This window comes from Anolis sagrei, chromosome 4 (genome assembly GCF_037176765.1).
Source record: "Anolis sagrei isolate rAnoSag1 chromosome 4, rAnoSag1.mat, whole genome shotgun sequence".
Taxonomy (NCBI): domain Eukaryota; kingdom Metazoa; phylum Chordata; class Lepidosauria; order Squamata; family Dactyloidae; genus Anolis; species Anolis sagrei.
Window position 1 is genome coordinate 247,558,035 of NC_090024.1, and position 20,674 is coordinate 247,578,708.

At 50.6% G+C, this 20,674-nt stretch overlaps 1 protein-coding gene across 1 annotated transcript in view; it reads left to right on the plus strand.

Annotated features, from left to right (window-relative positions):
• Nucleotides 1-20,674, plus strand: part of LOC132772942 (cadherin-22) — a 161,060-nt gene that overhangs the window by 59,681 nt on the left and 80,705 nt on the right. Inside the window, exon 3 of the mRNA XM_067468327.1 lies at nt 13,183-13,926. Within this exon, the coding sequence (XP_067324428.1) occupies nt 13,684-13,926 (243 nt within the window). The 5' untranslated portion in view covers nt 13,183-13,683. The remainder of the gene's footprint in view (nt 1-13,182; nt 13,927-20,674) is intronic.

The window sequence follows — 20,674 nt, forward strand, 5'->3', positions numbered from 1 at the left end:
GCTGGACCTCACCTGGAGAGGAGCTTCTTAGAGACAGATGGGGGCACATCTGGGGGCTTCGAGGTCACTTTGAGGGGCTTCTGAGGAAGAGAGAATACTTGTCTTGGAGAGCTGGACCTCACCTGGAGAGGAGCTTCTTAGAGACAGATGGGGGCACATCTGGGGGCTTCCTGGTCACTTTGAGGGGCTTCTGAGGAAGAGAGAACGCTTGTCTTGGAAAGCTGGACCTCACCTGGAGAGGAGCTTCTTAGAGACAGATGGGGGCACATCTGGGGGCTTCGAGGTCACTTTGAGGGGCTTCTGAGGAAGAGAGAATACTTGTCTTGGAGAGCTGGACCTCACCTGGAGAGGAGCTTCTTAGAGACAAATGGGGGCACATTTGGGGGCTTCCTGGTCACTTTGAGGGGCTTCTGAGGAAGAGAGAATACTTGTCTTGGAGAGCTGGACCTCACCTGGAGAGGAGCTTCTTAGAGACAAATGGGGGCACATCTGGGGGCTTCCTGGTCACTTTGAGGGGCTTCTGAGGAAGAGGGAACGCTTGTCTTGGAGAGCTGGACCTCACCTGGAGAGGAGCTTCTTAGAGACAGATGGGGGAACATCTGGGGGCTTCCTGGTCACTTTGAGGGGCTTCTGAGGAAGAGAGAATGCTTGTCTTGGAGAGCTGGACCTCACCTGGAGAGGAGCTTCTTAGAGACAGATGGGGGCACATCTGGGGGCTTCCTGGTCACTTTGAGGGGCTTCTGAGGAAGAGAGAACGCTTGTCTTGGAAAGCTGGACCTCACCTGGAGAGGAGCTTCTTAGAGACAGATGGGGGCACATCTGGGGGCTTCGAGGTCACTTTGAGGGGCTTCTGAGGAAGAGAGAATACTTGTCTTGGAGAGCTGGACCTCACCTGGAGAGGAGCTTCTTAGAGACAAATGGGGGCACATTTGGGGGCTTCCTGGTCACTTTGAGGGGCTTCTGAGGAAGAGAGAATACTTGTCTTGGAGAGCTGGACCTCACCTGGAGAGGAGCTTCTTAGAGACAAATGGGGGCACATTTGGGGGCTTCCCGGTCACTTTGAGGGGCTTCTGAGGAAGAGGGAACGCTTGTCTTGGAAAGCTGGACCTCACCTGGAGAGGAGCTTCTTAGAGACAGATGGGGGAACATCTGGGGGCTTCCTGGTCACTTTGAGGGGCTTCTGAGGAAGAGAGAATGCTTGTCTTGGAGAGCTGGACCTCACCTGGAGAGGAGCTTCTTAGAGACAGATGGGGGCACATCTGGGGGCTTCCTGGTCACTTTGAGGGGCTTCTGAGGAAGAGAGAACGCTTGTCTTGGAAAGCTGGACCTCACCTGGAGAGGAGCTTCTTAGAGACAGATGGGGGCACATCTGGGGGCTTCGAGGTCACTTTGAGGGGCTTCTGAGGAAGAGAGAATACTTGTCTTGGAGAGCTGGACCTCACCTGGAGAGGAGCTTCTTAGAGACAAATGGGGGCACATTTGGGGGCTTCCTGGTCACTTTGAGGGGCTTCTGAGGAAGAGAGAATACTTGTCTTGGAGAGCTGGACCTCACCTGGAGAGGAGCTTCTTAGAGACAAATGGGGGCACATTTGGGGGCTTCCCGGTCACTTTGAGGGGCTTCTGAGGAAGAGGGAACGCTTGTCTTGGAAAGCTGGACCTCACCTGGAGAGGAGCTTCTTAGAGACAAATGGGGGCACATTTGGGGGCTTCCCGGTCACTTTGAGGGGCTTCTGAGGAAGAGGGAACGCTTGTCTTGGAAAGCTGGACCTCACCTGGAGAGGAGCTTCTTAGAGACAAATGGGGGCACATTTGGGGGCTTCCCGGTCACTTTGAGGGGCTTCTGAGGAAGAGGGAACGCTTGTCTTGGAAAGCTGGACCTCACCTGGAGAGGAGCTTCTTAGAGACAGATGGGGGCACATCTGGGGGCTTCGAGGTCACTTTGAGGGGCTTCTGAGGAAGAGGGAATGCTTGTCTTGGAAAGCTGGACCTCACCTGGAGAGGAGCTTCTTAGAGACAAATGGGGGCACATCTGGGGGCTTCGAGGTCACTTTGAGGGGCTTCTGAGGAAGAGGGAATACTTGTCTTGGAAAGCTGGACCTCACCTGGAGAGGAGCTTCTTAGAGACAAATGGGGGCACATCTGGGGGCTTCGAGGTCACTTTGAGGGGCTTCTGAGGAAGAGGGAATGCTTGTCTTGGAAAGCTGGACCTCACCTGGAGAGGAGCTCCTTAGAGACAAATGGGGGCACATCTGGGGGCTTCGAGGTCACTTTGAGGGGCTTCTGAGGAAGAGGGAACGCTTGTCTTGGAAAGCTGGACCTCACCTGGAGAGGAGCTTCTTAGAGACAGATGGGGGCACATCTGGGGGCTTCGAGGTCACTTTGAGGGGCTTCTGAGGAAGAGGGAATGCTTGTCTTGGAAAGCTGGACCTCACCTGGAGAGGAGCTTCTTAGAGACAAATGGGGGCACATCTGGGGGCTTCGAGGTCACTTTGAGGGGCTTCTGAGGAAGAGGGAATGCTTGTCTTGGAAAGCTGGACCTCACCTGGAGAGGAGCTTCTTAGAGACAAATGGGGGCACATCTGGGGGCTTCGAGGTCACTTTGAGGGGCTTCTGAGGAAGAGGGAACGCTTGTCTTGGAAAGCTGGACCTCACCTGGAGAGGAGCTTCTTAGAGACAAATGGGGGCACATTTGGGGGCTTCCCGGTCACTTTGAGGGGCTTCTGAGGAAGAGGGAATGCTTGTCTTGGAAAGCTGGACCTCACCTGGAGAGGAGCTTCTTAGAGACAGATGGGGGCACATCTGGGGGCTTCGAGGTCACTTTGAGGGGCTTCTGAGGAAGAGGGAACGCTTGTCTTGGAAAGCTGGACCTCACCTGGAGAGGAGCTTCTTAGAGACAAATGGGGGCACATTTGGGGGCTTCCCGGTCACTTTGAGGGGCTTCTGAGGAAGAGGGAACGCTTGTCTTGGAAAGCTGGACCTCACCTGGAGAGGAGCTTCTTAGAGACAGATGGGGGCACATCTGGGGGCTTCGAGGTCACTTTGAGGGGCTTCTGAGGAAGAGGGAATGCTTGTCTTGGAAAGCTGGACCTCACCTGGAGAGGAGTTTCTTAGAGACAAATGGGGGCACATCTGGGGGCTTCCTGGTCACTTTGAGGGGCTTCTGAGGAAGAGAGAATGCTTGTCTTGGAGAGCTGGACCTCACCTGGAGAGGAGCTTCTTAGAGACAGATGGGGGCACATCTGGGGGCTTCCTGGTCACTTTGAGGGGCTTCTGAGGAAGAGAGAATGCTTGTCTTGGAAAGCTGGACCTCACCTGGAGAGGAGCTTCTTAGAGACAGATGGGGGCACATCTGGGGGCTTCCTGGTCATTTTGAGGGGCTTCTGAGGAAGAGAGAACGCTTGTCTTGGAGAGCTGGACCTCACCTGGAGAGGAGCTTCTTAGAGACAGATGGGGGCACATCTGGGGGCTTCCTGGTCACTTTGAGGGGCTTCTGAGGAAGAGAGAATGCTTGTCTTGGAAAGCTGGACCTCACCTGGAGAGGAGCTTCTTAGAGACAGATGGGGGCACATCTGGGGGCTTCCTGGTCACTTTGAGGGGCTTCTGAGGAAGAGAGAATGCTTGTCTTGGAGAGCTGGACCTCACCTGGAGAGGAGCTTCTTAGAGACAGATGGGGGCACATCTGGGGGCTTCCTGGTCACTTTGAGGGGCTTCTGAGGAAGAGAGAACGCTTGTCTTGGAGAGCTGGACCTCACCTGGAGAGGAGCTTCTTAGAGACAGATGGGGGCACATCTGGGGGCTTCCTGGTCACTTTGAGGGGCTTCTGAGGAAGAGAGAATGCTTGTCTTGGAGAGCTGGACCTCACCTGGAGAGGAGCTTCTTAGAGACAGATGGGGGCACATCTGGGGGCTTCCTGGTCACTTTGAGGGGCTTCTGAGGAAGAGAGAACGCTTGTCTTGGAAAGCTGGACCTCACCTGGAGAGGAGCTTCTTAGAGACAGATGGGGGCACATCTGGGGGCTTCCTGGTCACTTTGAGGGGCTTCTGAGGAAGAGAGAATGCTTGTCTTGGAAAGCTGGACCTCACCTGGAGAGGAGCTTCTTAGAGACAGATGGGGGCACATCTGGGGGCTTCCTGGTCACTTTGAGGGGCTTCTGAGGAAGAGAGAATGCTTGTCTTGGAAAGCTGGACCTCACCTGGAGAGGAGCTTCTTAGAGACAAATGGGGGCACATCTGGGGGCTTCCTGGTCACTTTGAGGGGCTTCTGAGGAAGAGAGAACGCTTGTCTTGGAGAGCTGGACCTCACCTGGAGAGGAGCTTCTTAGAGACAAATGGGGGCACATCTGGGGGGCCTCCTGGTCACTTTGAGGGGCTTCTGAGGAAGAGAGAATGCTTGTCTTGGAGAGCTGGACCTCACCTGGAGGGGAGCTTCTTAGAGACAGATGGGGGCACATCTGGGGGCTTCCTGGTCACTTTGAGGGGCTTCTGAGGAAGAGAGAACGCTTGTCTTGGAAAGCTGGACCTCACCTGGAGAGGAGCTTCTTAGAGACAGATGGGGGCACATCTGGGGGCTTCCAGGTCACTTTGAGGGGCTTCTAACCAAGAGAAAATGCTTGTCTTGGAGAGGTGGATCTCACCTGCTTGGCAGAAGCACCCTCTCCTTGAGATCCCTGTGGTCAGCCCTCTTCTGAGGAGGAAAGCTTCACCTGGACCAAACCTGTGTCCACTTCTGGCCAAAGCCAGTCAGGAACAATGTCCAGAGAAGGACAAAGGCCTGGAAGCCAGGATTCCTTAAGGATCTGGGGATGTTTTGCTTAGAGAAGAGGAGGCCAAGCAAAAGGGACAGGTTGACATCTTTGGAAGGAAGGCACATCGAGGAGGAGGAGAAGGGTCCAAGCTTGTTTACTACTGCTCCACGATGGCCCAATGGGGTCAGACTGGATGGCCATTAGGTGCCGTCAGAGCCATAGGTACCAGGACTGTGGCGCAGCTGGCTGGGAGTCAGCTGCATTAAGATCACTACTGACCAAATTGTCATGAGTTCGAAGCCAGCCTGGGTCGGAGTGAGCTTCCGACCAATTTGTGTAGCTTGTTGTCTACCTTTGCAGCCCGAAACAGTTGCAGGAAATTCAGGTACCACTAATGCGGGGCGGCTAATTTACAATGCCATAAAAATCTCCAGCAAGCATGCAAAGAATGAGGAAGTTCTTCGTATTGTCGAAGGCTTTCATGGCCGGAATCACTGGGTTGTTGTCGGTTTTTTTGGGCTATATGGCCATGGTCTAGAGGCATTCTTTCCTGACGTTTCGCCTGCATCTATGGCAAGCATCCTCAGAGGTAGTGAGGATACCTCTGAGGATGCTTGCCATAGATGCAGGTGAAACATCAGGAGAGAATGCCTCTAGACCATGGCCATATAGCCCGAAAAAACCGACAACAACCCAGGAAGTTTTTCATCAGTGTCCCAAATGGATGGTGAAGCAACAGCTCCCCTGGTGGCCAGAATACCCTCATGAAAAAGCTGGAATGTTAAATAGCCTCTGTGAGTCTGTCTATATATGTTGTGTGTCTATGGCATCACATGTTTGCCATGTATATGTACATTGTAATCCGCCCTGAGTCCCCTGTGGGGTGAGAAGGGCGGAATAGAAATACTGTAAACAAACAAACAAACAAATAAATAAATAAGGGGGAGGTTTTGGACTTCATATAGTCCTATAAGGGCCAGAAAGCTGTGTGAGTGTTTGTTTTGAAGTGTTTGTTTGCATGAGCTGGGGCTAACAGTAGGAGCTCATTCTACTCCCCAGATTTGAACAGCCAACCTTTCAGTCAGCAAGTTCAGCAGCTCAGTGGTTTAACCTGCTGTGCCAACCTAAAATTGAAAGAGGCCCCCACCGAAGCAGTACCTATGCATCTACTCACAGTTCCATGTTTTCGAACTGCTAGGTTTGCATGAGCTGGGGCTAACAGTGGGAGCTCACCCTACTCCCCAGATTTGAACAGCCAACCTTTTGGTCAGCAAGTTCAGCAGCTCAGCGGTTCAACCCGCTGTGCCATCCTAAAATTGAAAGAGGCCCCCTCCAAAGCAGTACCTATGGATGTTTTCGAACTGCTAGGTTGGCATGAGCTGGGGCTAACAGTGGGAGCTCACCCTATCCCCAGATTTGAACAGCCAACCTTTCAGTCATCAAATTCAGCAGCTCAGCAGTTTAACCCACTGTACCAGCCTAACATTGAAAGAGGTCCCCTTCTGCCACCCTGAAGGCACAATCCAAGCTCTCCCAACTGATGGCCATCCGGTCTGCTTCAAATTCTCAAAGATGGAGCACCCACCACCTTCGAGGGGAGCTTGACCCACTCTCAGATGACTCTGACCATCAGGAAGCCCTTCCTCATGTTTTTGGGGGTCTGCTAGACCACTGCCATGGTCAGTTAGGACACTTGAGGAGTCCCTTTGGCCCGGGCAAGGCAGTCCCTGCAGAGACGGTTCCCCTTCGTTCCCAGCCCTCCTTGCTCCCGCTCAGCATCACCTGCATCCACACACCTGTGTGAAGAAGGTCTGTGTCTGTTTGTGAGCCCTTGTGGTGGGCTTCTCTCTGAGCCCCCAAATGCCCCCCCCTCCCAGGCCGGAGGGCAGCCGTGAAGCTGCTTTGCTTGTGACTGGAGAGCCCTGGGAAGAAGGGGAAGGGGGGGCAGTACCAAGACCCCCCTCCGGCCTCAGCACAATTTCCCTGCAATTGTGGTTTTTCTCATCATGATTGGCTGAGAAAGTGTTGCCCCCCCCCCCCCCGCGCCATCTCTGCTGGAGTGCCAGTTCTGTGTGGGTTTGTGTGAACAGGAGGGTGGGTGGGGGGCATTCCGGGCCCTGGAAGGGAGGGGGAGGGTCCTCAGGTTAGAATGAGGTGGGGGGGGGCGAGAGAGAGGAGACTACGGAGGGAGGGAAGGAAGGGGGCGTTTAAAGACGCCTGGGAAGCAAGTTCTTTATTCCAGGAAGGAGGGAGGGAGGGAGGGAGGGAGGGAGGGAGTGAGGGAGGAAAGAAAGAAAGAAAGAAAGAAAGAAAGAAAGAAAGAAGGAAAAGTAGGGAGGGCCGGACATGAAGGAAGGAAAGAAAGAAGGAGGGAGGGAGAGAAGGAAGGAATGAAGGAAAGAAAGAAGGAAAAGAAGGCAGGGCCATACATGAAGGAAGGAAAGAAAGAAGGAGGGAGGGAGAGAAGGAATGAAGGAAAGAAAGGAGGAAGGGAAGGGAACTGAAGGAAAGAAAGGAAGGAAAGGAAGGAAGGAAGGAAAGCAAGAAGGAAAGAAAAAAGGATAGAAAGAGTGAGGCAAGGAGGGGGGTAAAGAAAAGAAAGAATAGGAAGAAAGGAAAGGAAAGGAAAGGAAGAAAGAAAGAAAGAAAGAGGAAGGAAGAAAGGGAGGGAGGGAGGAAAGAAGGAAGGAAAAGGAGGGAGGGATGGGGAGAGAAGGTAGGAAAGAAAGAAAGGAGGAAGGGAAGGAAGGAAAGAAAAGAAAGAAAGGAGGAAGGGAAGGGAACTGAAGGAAAGAAAGGAAGGAAAGGAAGGAAGGAAGGAAAGCAAGAAGGAAAGAAAAAAGGAAAGAAAGAGTGAGGCAGGGAGGGTGGGAAGGGAAAGAAAGAATAGGAAGAAAGGAAAGAAAAAAGAAAGGAAGGAAGGAAGGAAGGAAAGAAAGAAAGAAAGAAGGGGGAAGGAAGGAAGAAGGGAGGGAAGGAAAGAAGGAAGGAAGGAAAAGGAGGGATGGGCGGGAAGGAAGAAAAGAAAGAAAGGAGGGAGGAAAGTAAAGAAGGAAAGAAAGAGGGAGAGAGGGAAGGAAGGAAGGAAGTAAAAGGAAGGAATGAAAGAAAAAAGGAAAGATTGAAGCAGGGAGGGAGAGAGGAAAAGAAAGAAAAGAAGGAAAGAAAGAAAAGAAGGAAAGAAAGAAGTCAGGGAGGAAGGAAAAGGAAGGAGAGAAGGAAGGAAGAAAAGAAAGAAAGAAAGAAAGAAAGAAAGAAAGAAAGGAGGGGGGAAGGAAGGAAGAAGGGAGGGAAGGAAAGAAGGAAGGAAGGAAAAGGAGGGATGGGAGGGAAGGAAGAAAAGAAAGAAAGGAGGGAGGAGGAAAGAAGGAAAGAAAGAGGGAGAGAGGGAAGAAAGGAAGGAAGGAAGGAAGGAAGGAAAAGGAAGGAATGAAAGAAAAAAGGAAAGAAAGAGTGAGGCAGGGAGGTTGGGAAAGGAAAGAAAGAATAGGAAGAAAGGAAAGAAAAAAGAAAGGAAGGAAGGAAAGAAAGAAAGAAGGGGAAGGAAGGAAGAAGGGAGGGAAGGAAAGAAGGAAGGAAGGAAAAGGAGGGATGGGAGGGAAGGAAGAAAAGAAAGAAAGGAGGGAGGAAAGTAAAGAAGGAAAGAAAGAGGGAGAGAGGGAAGGAAGGAAGTAAAAGGAAGGAATGAAAGAAAAAAGGAAAGAAAGATTGAAGCAGGGAGGGAGAGAGGAAAAGAAAGAAAAGAAGGAAAGAAAGAAAAGAAGTCAGGGAGGAAGGAAAAGGAAGGAGAGAAGGAAGGAAGAAAAGAAAGAAAGAAAGAAAGAAAGAAAGAAAGGAGGGGGGAAGGAAGGAAGAAGGGAGGGAAGGAAAGAAGGAAGGAAGGAAAAGGAGGGATGGGAGGGAAGGAAGAAAAGAAAGAAAGGAGGGAGGAGGAAAGAAGGAAAGAAAGAGGGAGAGAGGGAAGAAAGGAAGGAAGGAAGGAAGGAAGGAAGGAAAAGGAAGGAATGAAAGAAAAAAGGAAAGAAAGAGTGAGGCAGGGAGGTTGGGAAAGGAAAGAAAGAATAGGAAGAAAGGAAAGAAAAAAGAAAGGAAGGAAGGAAAGAAAGAAAGAAGGGGAAGGAAGGAAGAAGGGAGGGAAGGAAAGAAGGAAGGAAGGAAAAGGAGGGATGGGAGGGAAGGAAGAAAAGAAAGAAAGGAGGGAGGAAAGTAAAGAAGGAAAGAAAGAGGGAGAGAGGGAAGGAAGGAAGTAAAAGGAAGGAATGAAAGAAAAAAGGAAAGAAAGATTGAAGCAGGGAGGGAGAGAGGAAAAGAAAGAAAAGAAGGAAAGAAAGAAAAGAAGGAAAGAAAGAAGTCAGGGAGGAAGGAAAGAAGGAAGGAAAAAAGAAAGAAAGAAAGAAAGAAAGAAAGAAAGAAAGAAAGAAAGAAAGGAAGGTTGGGGGGAGGAAGGAAAGAAGGGAGGAAAGAAAAAAGTTAGAAAGGAAGGATGAAGAAAGGAGGGTGGGAAGGAAGGATGAAGAAAGGAGGGTGGGAAGGAAGGGAGGAAGGAAAGAAGGAAAGGGTTTGGGGAAGGTTTTCCTTTTTGACCGCCACTCTCGGAACCCCCCATTGGCAGCAGTCCCAAAAGGCCCCAAATAGGTCAAGCCCTATAGAGCCAACGCAACACACAAATATTAAAACGTGATTAAACTGTCAACAGAACCGAAAGAGACCAAAAACATACACATTATAAAAGGTGAACCTGGTTTTTTACTCAATGTCCTGCCCATTCCTGGAGGGGGTGCCATGGCAAGGGGGGGGGGGCAGGACCCTTCTCTCCCCGGGCTTCCTCAACCCATGTGCCCCCCCCCCCCCCGGCCGAGCCCCTTCCCCAATTCCTGCGTGTGTGCTTTCAAGCCGGCTGCCGAAATCCGCCTGAATCCGCTCCCTGGGAGCCAAAGACCCGAGATTATTTATTTTTATGATTCTCTGCAATATTTAAATCCTGCCCTATATCACCGGATCTCGGAGAGGTATACAGGTAGAAATCCATTTGAACCGTATAAAGCAATGTGAAACAGTAAAAAAATGATTTAAGCAGACAAAAAAGCACATCAAACCGTTGGATGCGTCGGAACAAGATGTAATTCAAGGCCAGTTAAGCCCACTTAAGGCAGCTCAGATTGGCAGGCGGGGAAGGGAGGGGGTCAGGGGTTCTCACCTGGGCAGGGGAGGGGGCTGCCCTCAGGTGACCACCGGAAATGGCCCCCTGGAGTTAGAAGGGGCACCCAAGGGGCCATCCAGGCTGACCCCCTCCTGCCAACACCCAGCCTTCAAAGACCCCCAGAGAAGGTAATTCCACTGGACGCCCCAGGCAGTTTATATTCCCCTAGAATTGGAGAGGGGACCCCAAAGGTCACCTAGTCTAACCCCACTTTGTCATTCAGGAAAATGCAATCCAAACCCTCCTGACAAATGGCCATCAAGTCTCTGAGAAGGGAACTCCATCCCACTATAAAGCCTAGAATCTGTTGCTACTAGGGGTTTACAACAGACTTTTTCTAAGTCATGGAGGATCAGAACCTTTTCTGTTACACCTGTCACAAGTTAATTGGGTGTGTTATCAGTTCCTGCATACAACAAGGCACTAGGCTTGCAAGTTTTGAACTTTACATTTTGGCTTAGCTGGATGGCTCGTTTTGAGATAAAGAAACTTTTGGCTGTTGCTGGGAGGGGTTATGCAGCGTCCTGAGCCGTTTGGAGTGCCAGAGAAACTGCTTGTTTATGGCAAGACAAGGACATTCTACTGATGAGTCTTCTTGGAGTCCTCATGGACAACAAGTTAAACATGAGCCAGGAATGTGATGTGGTGGCAAAAAAAGCCAATGGGATTTTGGCCTGCATCAAGAGGAGCCTAGTGTCTAGATCCAGGGAAGTCATGCTCCCCATGCTCTATTCCGCTTTGGTTAGACCACATTACCTGGAATATTGTGTCCAATTATGGACATGACAATTCAAGAGAGATATTGACAAGCTGGAATGTGTCCAGAGGAGGGTGACTAAAATGATCAAGGGTCTGGAGAACAAGCCCTATGAGGAGCGGTTTAAGGAGCTGGGCATGTTTAGCCTGAAGAAGAGAAGGCTGAGAGGAGATATGATAGCCATGTACAAATATGTGTGAGGAAGCCACAGGGAGGAGGAGGGAGGGAGCTTCCTTTCTGCTTCCTTGGAGACTAGGACGCAATGGAACAATGGCTTCAAACTACAAGAAAGGAGATTCCTTCTGAACATGAGAAAGAACTTCCTGACTTTGAGAGCCGTTCAGCAGTGGAACTCTCTGCCCCAGAGTGTGGTGGAGGCTCCTTCTGTGGAAGCTTTTGAACAGAGGCTGGATGGCCATCTGTCAGGGGTGATTTGAATGCAATATTCCTGCTTCTTGGCAGAATGGGTTGGACTGGATGGCCCATGAGGTCTCTTCCAAATCTTTGATTCTAGGATTCTATGATAGATACAGTAGAGAGACTGTATTATTTTGCTATATGTTTGCATATTGTCATGTAAAGAAGAAGACTGGAGTCTTCTTCTTTACATGATATTGGTTGTTCTATACTGGTGAGAACAATTCTTCTGTTTTGCTTTGTGTTTTTGACCTACAGTGCACAGAAGTTTATTTTTGTTTCCACTTAAAGCAACAGACTCATGTGTATTTTTTGAGTTTTTATCACACTGGGAGTAAAAGTGGCTGAGACGTTCTGCGGGCTACTAACACTATTCTGGCAGAATCATAAACTCTCAACAAAAGACTGCTCCAGGCACTGCCAGGCTATCAAATGCTAATCAAGGTGGTCAGTTGAAACATTCCCACCTAGCTCCAGCAGACAAGAGTCCTTTGTCCCACCCTGTCATTCCACAGATATATAAACCCTTTTTCCTATTTCCAACAGACCTCACTACCTCTGAGGATGCTTGCCATAGATGCAGGTGAAACGTCAGGAGAAAATGCCTCTAGAACATGGCCATATAGCCTGAAAAAACCTACAACAACCCACTAATTAAGGTGGTCAGTTGAAACATTCACCCCTATCTCCAGCAGACAAGAGTCCTTTGTCCCACCCTGGTCTTTCCACAGATATATAAACCCATTTTCCTAGTTCCAACAGACATCACTACCTCTGAGGATGCTTGCCATAGATGCAGGCGAAACGTCAGGAGAGAATGCCTCTAGAACATGGCCATATAGCCCGAAAAAACCTACAACAACCCACTAATTAAGGTGGTCAGCTGAAACATTCACCCCTATCTCCAGCAGACAAGAGTCCTTTGTCCCACCCTGGTCTTTCCATAGATATATAAACCCATTTTCCTAGTTCCAACAGACATCACTACCTCTGAGGATGCTTGCCATAGATGCAGGCGAAACGTCAGGAGAGAATGCCTGTAGAACATGGCCATATAGCCCAAAAAAACCTACAACAACCCACTAATTAAGGTGGTCAGCTGAAACATTCACACCTAGCTCCAGCAGACAAGAGTCCTTTGTCCCAACCTGGTCATTCCACAGATATATAAACCCACTTTCCTAGTTTCAACAGACCTCACTCCCTCTGAGGATGCTTGCCATAGATGCAGGCGAAACGTCAGGAGAGAATGCCTCTAGAACATGGCCATATAGCCCGAAAAAACCGACAACAACCCAAACTCTTAAGAGTTGGAAGGGACCCCCAGGGCCATCCAGTCTGATCCTCTTCTGCCAGGCAGGAGGTCTTTTGATGGGTGACCTTGACCATCTAGTCTGATCCTCTTCTGCCAGGCAGGAGGTCACCACTCAAGCTCTTTTGATGGGTGACCTTTCCTGGGGGCTTGACCTTGGTCCCAAGAATAGTCTATCTTTCCAAGTGGTCAAGCACATGGTCCTAGGGGCAATTTCGTGGCATCTGGTTGGACGTGCCAATGGCCAGAAAAGCATTGGTGCCCCAGTCTGTTGGAACTGTCCTGCTCTCGGGGGTTTGACCCCAGGCTTTGGCCACCCAACCTGAGCAATGTTCCTCTATCAGGGCAAGGCAGGTGTGTTTGTCTTGGGAGGGGCCACTTGTGGGGGGGGGGGGCACCAGCCTCTCTCTCTCTCAAGGCTGGGGAAGGTGTTGATAGAGTGAATGCATCTACAAGTGAATGCAAACTACAAGAGAGGAGATTCCATCTGAACATGAGGAAGAACTTCCTGACTGTGAGAGCCGTTCAGCAGTGGAACTCTCTGCCCCGGAGCATGGTGGAGGCTCCTTCTTTGGAAGCTTTTAAGCAGAGGCTGGATGGCCATCTGTCAGGGGTGATTGGAATGCAATATTCCTGCTTCTTGGCAGAATGGGGTTGGACTGGATGGCCCAGGAGGTCTCTTCCAACTCTTTGATTCTAGGATTCTATTCTATGATGGGCTCCTTCTGAGTTGACCTCTTTCTCTTCCACAGGTGTATCTTGAACCCAGGACCTCGAAGCTGGTGCCGGTCACTCTCTTGACCTGAGGACGGGGGTCACGCTGCTGCTGGAGATGGGCCCCCAAGGCCGGCACTGGACCCATGGAGACAACAATGAAGTGATGTCCACTTGGAACTACCTTGTGTGCTCCGTCTGACCTGCCTTTGGACTCCAACGTGTGACAAGGACCTCTGAGCCAATGGAGCAGAAAGAGGGCCGTTTGTGGCCCTGAAGAGTGACCACCTCGCGGCCAAAGTGGAGGACCAAGCAGAGGGCCCTCCTCCCCTGGGGCCCCTTGGGTGGTCTCCTTCAACTGCTGCCCCTCTCCGGCTCCTCGGGGCCCCGATCCTGGACGGCAGAGGAGGAGGGGGGTGCCGGGAGCGCGGTCCGGAGCCTGAGGAGGCGGCCCCTTTCCCCACGGATGCAGAGGCGGCCCCCTGCCCGGGGTCTCCGCCAAGGATGCCCGCTGCCCCTCGGCCGGCTGCCCTGCGGTGATGGCGCCCCACGGCTCCTCCCCCCGGGCCCCGCTCTGCTTCCTGCTGCTGCTGCTGCTGCTCCCGCTGCTGCTCCTGGGGGCCTCGCTCTGGGGCCTGGGTCTCTCCATGCACCTGGAGCCCGGGGAGCCGGGGGGCGGCGGGGGGCCCGGAAGCAGCGGGCGCGTCAAGCGGGGCTGGGTCTGGAACCAGTTCTTTGTGGTGGAGGAGTACACTGGGACGGAGCCTCTGTACGTGGGGAAGGTAACGTCTGGCGGGGGAATTGGGGGCGGGGCTTTGGGGGGAAGGGGATGCTGCGGAGCGGGGGGGACGGTACACCTGGGGTGTAGTTGATCTGGCCCTGAAAGGGGACTTGAACTCATTAAGAGCGGCCAGGTATTCTTGGACGACTTCTTTCCCAATTTGGGGTTGGATGTCCTCCAATCCCTCATCCACTCCATCTTGCTGAGGTTGAAGACTCTCTTTTTGTGAGAAGACCGAGGCAAAGAAGGCATTAAGTAGTTCTGCCTTTTCCCTATCCCCTGTCAGCATTGCCCCATCTTCTCTGCGAAGAGGTCCTATCGCCTCCTTGTTTTTCCTTTTTCTACTGACATAAGAATAGAAGCCCTTTTTATTGTTTTTAATGTCCCTGGCAAGCCTGAGCTCGTTTTGTGCTTTAGCCTTGCGGACCTTTTCCCTACAGGTGTTGGCTATTTGTTTGAATTCTTCTTTGGTGATTTCTCCCTTTTTCCACTTCTTGTGCATGTCTCTTTTGTGTCTTAGCACAGTTAGAAGTTCTTTGGACATCCATTCTGGCTTCTTTGCACTTGTCCTATTTTTTCTCTTTGTAGGCACGGTTTGCAATTGCGTCTTGAGTATTTCACTCTTGAGAAATTCCCATCCATCCGTAACTCCCTTGTTTTTTAGTATCTGTGTCCACGGAATGCTGCTCAGCGTTTCCTTCGTTTCCTCTTTACTTCGATGTAAAGAGCACAGCAGGGGGCAGAGCAGCCTTCAATAGCCTGCAGCTCCGCCCCTGTCAACCACCTCCACCAAGTCTGGCCTCCTTAATGAGAGCATTCAACACCCCTCCCCCACCCAACTTGGTTGTTTCACTACATCAGCTCTTACTGCAAGTAATGACAGTGTGAATAAATTGTCAATATTTGCTTGAGATAGTGCTTGCAGTTCTGGAGGACTCTTAATTTTTTGCATCTCATAGACTTAGCAGCATGGGGATTGGGTTCACCAGTTAAAATTCATGAGTAAACCAGGTTTTTTAAAAAAATCTGAAACATTTTGGGGGGGGGGGTTGAACCCCTAAAACCACCCCATCGCTACAGGCCTGGCTGGAGATGTCTCACCAAAACTACCATCATCATCACCACCACCACCACTACCATTATCACCAACACCAGCATTATCATCATCACCACCACCAACATAACTACCACCATCATCACCACCACCACCACCATCATAATCACCACCACAATCATTATCATCACCACCGCCATCATCATCACTACCATCACTACCATCATCATCACCACTAACACCATCATCACCACCACGATCATTATCATCACCACCATCACCGTCATTACCTCCATCATCACCACCACCACTACTAGCATCAACACCACCATCATCACCACCGCCATCATCATCACTACCATCACTACCATCATCATCATCATCACTAACACCATCATCACCACCACGATCATTATCATCACCACCATCACCGTCATCACCTCCATCATCACCACTACCACTACTAGCATCAGCACCACCACCATCATCACTACCACCACCATCATTATCATCACCACCATCATCAGCATCATCTCCACCACCACTGTGTCCTTCCTTCCTTGCTTCACTATTGGCTGCTCCTTCCCGGCGGATGCCAGGTGGTGCAATACCGGCTAAGCAGTGTAGTTTCTCCAGTGGTGTAGGGCGCAGGCACCCCGTGATAATGCGGCATGTCTCATTAAGAGCCACATCCACTGTTTCAGTGTGGTGAGAAGTGTTCCACACCAGGCATGCATACTCAGCAGCAGAGTAGCATAGCGCAAGGGCAGATGTCTTCACTGTGTCTGGCTGTGATCCCCAGGTTGTGCCAATCAGCTTTGGTATGATATTGTTTCTAGCACCCACTTTTTGCTTGATGTTCAGGCAGTTTTTCTTGTAGGTCAGAGCACCGTCCAGAGTGACTCCCAGGTATTTGGGTGCGCTGTAATGCTGCAATGGGACTCCTTCCTTCACAGGTCATCCTCAGAGCTCGGGATGCTTGTCTGTTCTTGAGATGGAAAGCACATGTCTATGTTTTAGATAGATTAGGAATCAGCTGGTTTCCCCTGTAATAGGCAGTAAGAGCACCTAGAGCTTCGGAGAGCTTCTGTTCTACCATCTCAAAGCTCCCTGATTGAGTGGTGATGGCACGATCATCAGCATAGATGAAACTCTCTGTCCCTTCTGGCAGTGGCTGGTCATTTGTGTTGATGTTGAACATGGATGGAGCAAGCACGCTCCCCTGAGGCAGGCCGTTCCTCTGTTTCCGCCATCTGCTTCTCTGGCCCTGGAACTCATAGAATCATAGAATCAAAGAGTTGGAAGGGACCTCCTGGGTCATCCAGTCCAACCCCATTCTGCCAAGAAGCAGAATATTGCATTCAAATCACCCCTGACAAATGGCCATCCAGCCTGTTTAAAAGCTTCCAAAGAAGGAGCCTCCACCACACTCCGGGGCAGAGAGTTCCACTGCTGAATGGCTCTCACAGTCAGGAAGTTCTTCCTCATGTTCAGATGGAATCTCCTCTCTTGTAGTTTGAAGCCATTGTTCCATTGCGTCCTAGTCTCTCTCCAGGGAAGCAGAAAGGAAGCTCCCTCCTCCCTGTGGCTTCCTCTCACATATTTATACATGGCTATCATATCTCCTCTCAGCCTTCTCTTCTTCAGGCTAAACATGCCCAGTTCCCTAAGCCGCTCCTCATAGGGCTTGTTCTCCAGACCCTTGATCATTTTAGTCGCCCTCCTCTGGACACATTCCAGCTTGTCAATATCTCTCTTGAATTGTGGTGCCCAGAATTGGACACAATATTCCAGATGTGGTCTAACCAAAGCAGAATAGAGGGGTAGCATTACTTCCTTAGATCTAGACACTATGCTTCTCTTCATGCAGGCCAAAATCCCATTGGCTTTTTTTGCCGCCACATCACATTCCTGGCTCATGTTTAACTTGTTGTCCACGAGGACTCCAAGATCTTTTTCACACGTACTGCTCTTGAGCGAGGCGTCCCCCATTCTGTATCTTTGCATTTCATTTTTTCTGCCAAAGTGGAGTATCTTGCATTTGTCACTGTTGAACTTCATTTTGTTAGTTTTGGCCCTTCATCTCTCTAATCTGTCAAGATCGTTTTGAATCCTGCTCCTGTCCTCTGGACTATTGGCTCTCCCTCCCAATTTGGTGTCGTCTGCAAACTTGATGATCATGCCTTTTCAACAAAAAAGCTCCTGTTTTGTAGCAGGTTTCCTATGAGGCGGGTGAGGTGGTCGTCCTTTGTGATACTATATATTTTTCTCAGGAGGAGGCAGTGGTTCACAGTCTCATAGGCTGCGGACAGGTCTATGAAGACAGCTCCTGGGATCTGCTGCCTTTCAAAGCCATCTTCTATGTGCCGAGTCAGGTTCAGCACTTGCGATGTAGAAATGGTGTAAACAATAATAATATAAATCAGGGTTCTAGGTTGCAAAATGACCAAACTGTCCTCAATGGGGCTGAATCTGGAGGGACAGAACTGCATCTCTAGTGGAGGAACTTGCCGAAGTTCTCTTTATTGCCATCGTTTTGGAGGAATATTGCAAACCAGGTGGGGTGGCCAAGGAGGTGATGCACAAACATGGTCCTTCTCTCCAGAAAGGTCAGCAAAGACCAAGTTGGCTTGACCTCCTCAATCCCAGGGACAATATTAGACAGGAATCTGTTTGCAAACATCTCAACGACAAGGCAAGGATAAGCAGGAGCCCCGAGCCAATCCTGCCAAACCCACTTGATACCTTCCCTTCCTTTCCTCGATGGCAGCGATGCCGCCGCGGATGTTATTTGTTTGGATTTCAGCAAAGCTTCTGATAAAGTCCCCCGCGATGTGCTGATGGCGGAATATGGAGTGGCTGGAAATGGCATCAGATGGAGCCAGAGCCGGTGGTGCTCAGATCCGTAGCAAATTTGCAGATGGCGCAAACATTGGAAGACGGGGACGGAATTCCAAAGGACTCAAGCAAACGAGGAAACTGAATTCAGAGGAGACAAAGGCAAAGCTCCGTCTTTAGGGCACGAAAACATGCATGCGCAGGGGCATGGTGCGGGATCCTTGGCTCGGTGGCTCGGGATTATTGCTGATGATCCTTCAACCATTGGGCAGCCCTGTGGTGGAACAGCAAGAAAGGCCAATGCTGCCTTCGCCTGCGTTAATGTCCAACTCTGGGCACCACAGTTGAAGAGGGATATTGACAAGCTGGAGTGTCTCCAGAGAGATATTCTGCCTTGGTTAGACCACATCTGGAATCACATGGAGATGTTGACTCTAAGCTGGAATGTGTCCAGAAGAAGACAGCCATGGATTGAGGTGCTGGATTTGAGCCTGCCACTTTTGGACTCTCGCTTGCTGAGGTGTTCATAGAATCATAGAATCATAGAATCAAAGAGTTGGAAGAGACCTCATGGGCCATCCAGTCCAACCCCATTCTGCCAAGAAGCAGGAATATTGCATTCAAATCACCCCTGACAGATGGCCATCCAGCCTCTGCTTAAAAGCTTCCAAAGAAGGAGCCTCCACCACACTCCGGGGCAGAGAGTTCCACTGCTGAACGGCTCTCACAGTCAGGAAGTTCTTCCTAATGTTCAGATGGAATCTCCTCACTTGTAGTTCCAGCAAGTGTCTCTGTTGACTCTAAGCTGGAATGTGTCCAGAGGAAGACAGCCATGGATTGAGGTGCTGGATTTGAGCCTGCCACTATTGGACTCTCGCTTGCTGAGGTGTTCCAGCAAGTGTCTCTGTTGACTCTAAGCTGGAATGTGCCCAGAGGAAGACAGCCATGGATTGCGGTGCTGGATTTGAGCCTGCCACTTATGGACTCTCGCTTGCTGAGGTGTTCCAGCAAGTGTCTCTGTTGACTCGAAGCTGGAATGTGTCCAGAGGAAGACAGCCATGGATTGAGGTGCTGCATTTGAGCCTGCCACTTTTGGACTCTCGCTTGCTGGGGTGTTCCAGCAAGTGTCTCTGTAGATCTTAGAAAACTATTTCTTGATTTAAGCCGTTGACTAAAATGATCAAGGGTCTGAAGAACAAACCCTATGAGGAGCGGCTTAAAGAGCTGGGCATGCTTACCCTGAAGAAGAGAAGGCGGAGAGGAGACATGATGAGGACCATGTATAAATATGTAAGGGGAAGTCCTAGGGAGGAGGGAGTAGGCTTCCTTTCTGCTTCCCTGGAGACTAGGACGCAATGGAGACATGGCTTCAACTGCAGGAAAGGAGATTCCACCTGAACATAAGGAAGAACTTCCAGACTGTGAGAGCCGTTCAGCAGTGGAACTCTCTGCCCCGAAGTGTGGTGGAGGCTCCTTCTATGGAAGCTGTTAAACAGAGACTGGATGGCCATCTGTTGGGGGTGCTTTGAATGCTATTGTCCTGCTTCTTGGCAGAATGGGGTTGGACTGGATGGCCCATGAAGTCTCTTCCTAGAAACGTCCTTTCCAATTCGAGGGCAAGAATAATCCTTCCGTCCTCTGTGTGGCTGAGGCCACATCTGGAGCCCTGCATTTGGCAGTGGGCGCCTCGTTTTAAGACGGATTTAGGCAAGTTAGAGTGAGTTGAGAGGAAGGCATCCAGGAGGAGAAGAGGGGCAGGGAACAAACCCCATGAGGAGGGTCTGCAAGGTGGGATGGCCCCCTTTCAAGGCCCCCAGGGAGGAGAAGGGGGCAGGCCTCAGGGCTTTCAGTGACATGGAAGCAGAGTGAGACTGAACGTCTTGACTGGAGAGCAGTTGGACATTGGGATGCATATTGGGGCCGGCTCCTCTGGGTGTCTTCAGGAAGAGGCTGTGAGGAGGCTGAGCTGAATGGGGTTGGACTTGATGGCCTCTGGAGAACTATGGCTCTTTGAGGAGGAACCAAGGAAGGGAAGGGAGGGCCACTTGTGATGGACGGTGGTCAGAGGAGGATCTGCCTGGTCCCACCATACACTTGGTGTTCACTTTGCGTCTCCACTTAGTGCTTTCTTCCCTCCCCAGATTTCTTCCTCCTGCACATGTTGTTGCTTTGCCAAGTGGGGAGGGGAGACCCCCCATTTTCTTTTCAGGGGAAGGAAGGAAGGAAGGAAGGAAGGAAGGAAGGAAGGAAGGAAGGAAGGAAGGAAGGACACAGTGGTGGTGGAGATGATGCTGATGATGGTGGTAGTGATGGTGGTAGTGGTGGTGATGATGATAATGGTGGTGATGACGATGATGGTGGTGATGATAACAATCGTGGTGGTGGTGATGGTGATGGTAGTGATGTTGGTGGTGATGATGATGGTTATGATGATGATAATGATCGTGGTGGTGGTGGTGATGATGATGGTTGTGGTGGTGATGATGATGGTAGTGATGTTGGTGGTGGTGATGATGATAATGGTGGTGTTGGTGATTATAGTGGTGGTGGTGATGATGATAGTAGTTTTGGTGATGATGATGGTGGTGGTGATGATAATGATCGTGGTGGTGATGATGATAGTAGTGATGTTGGTGATGATGATAGTGGTGATGATGATGATGATGATGATGATGATGATGATGGAGGTGATGACGATGATGGTGGTGGTGATGATAATGATCATGGCACAGGGGTTTAAACCACTGCACCACCGGGGGTTCATGGTGGTGGTGATTATGATGATTGTAGTGATGTTGGTGGTGATGATGGTGGTGTTGGTGATTATAGTGGTGGTGATGATGATTATGGTGGTGGT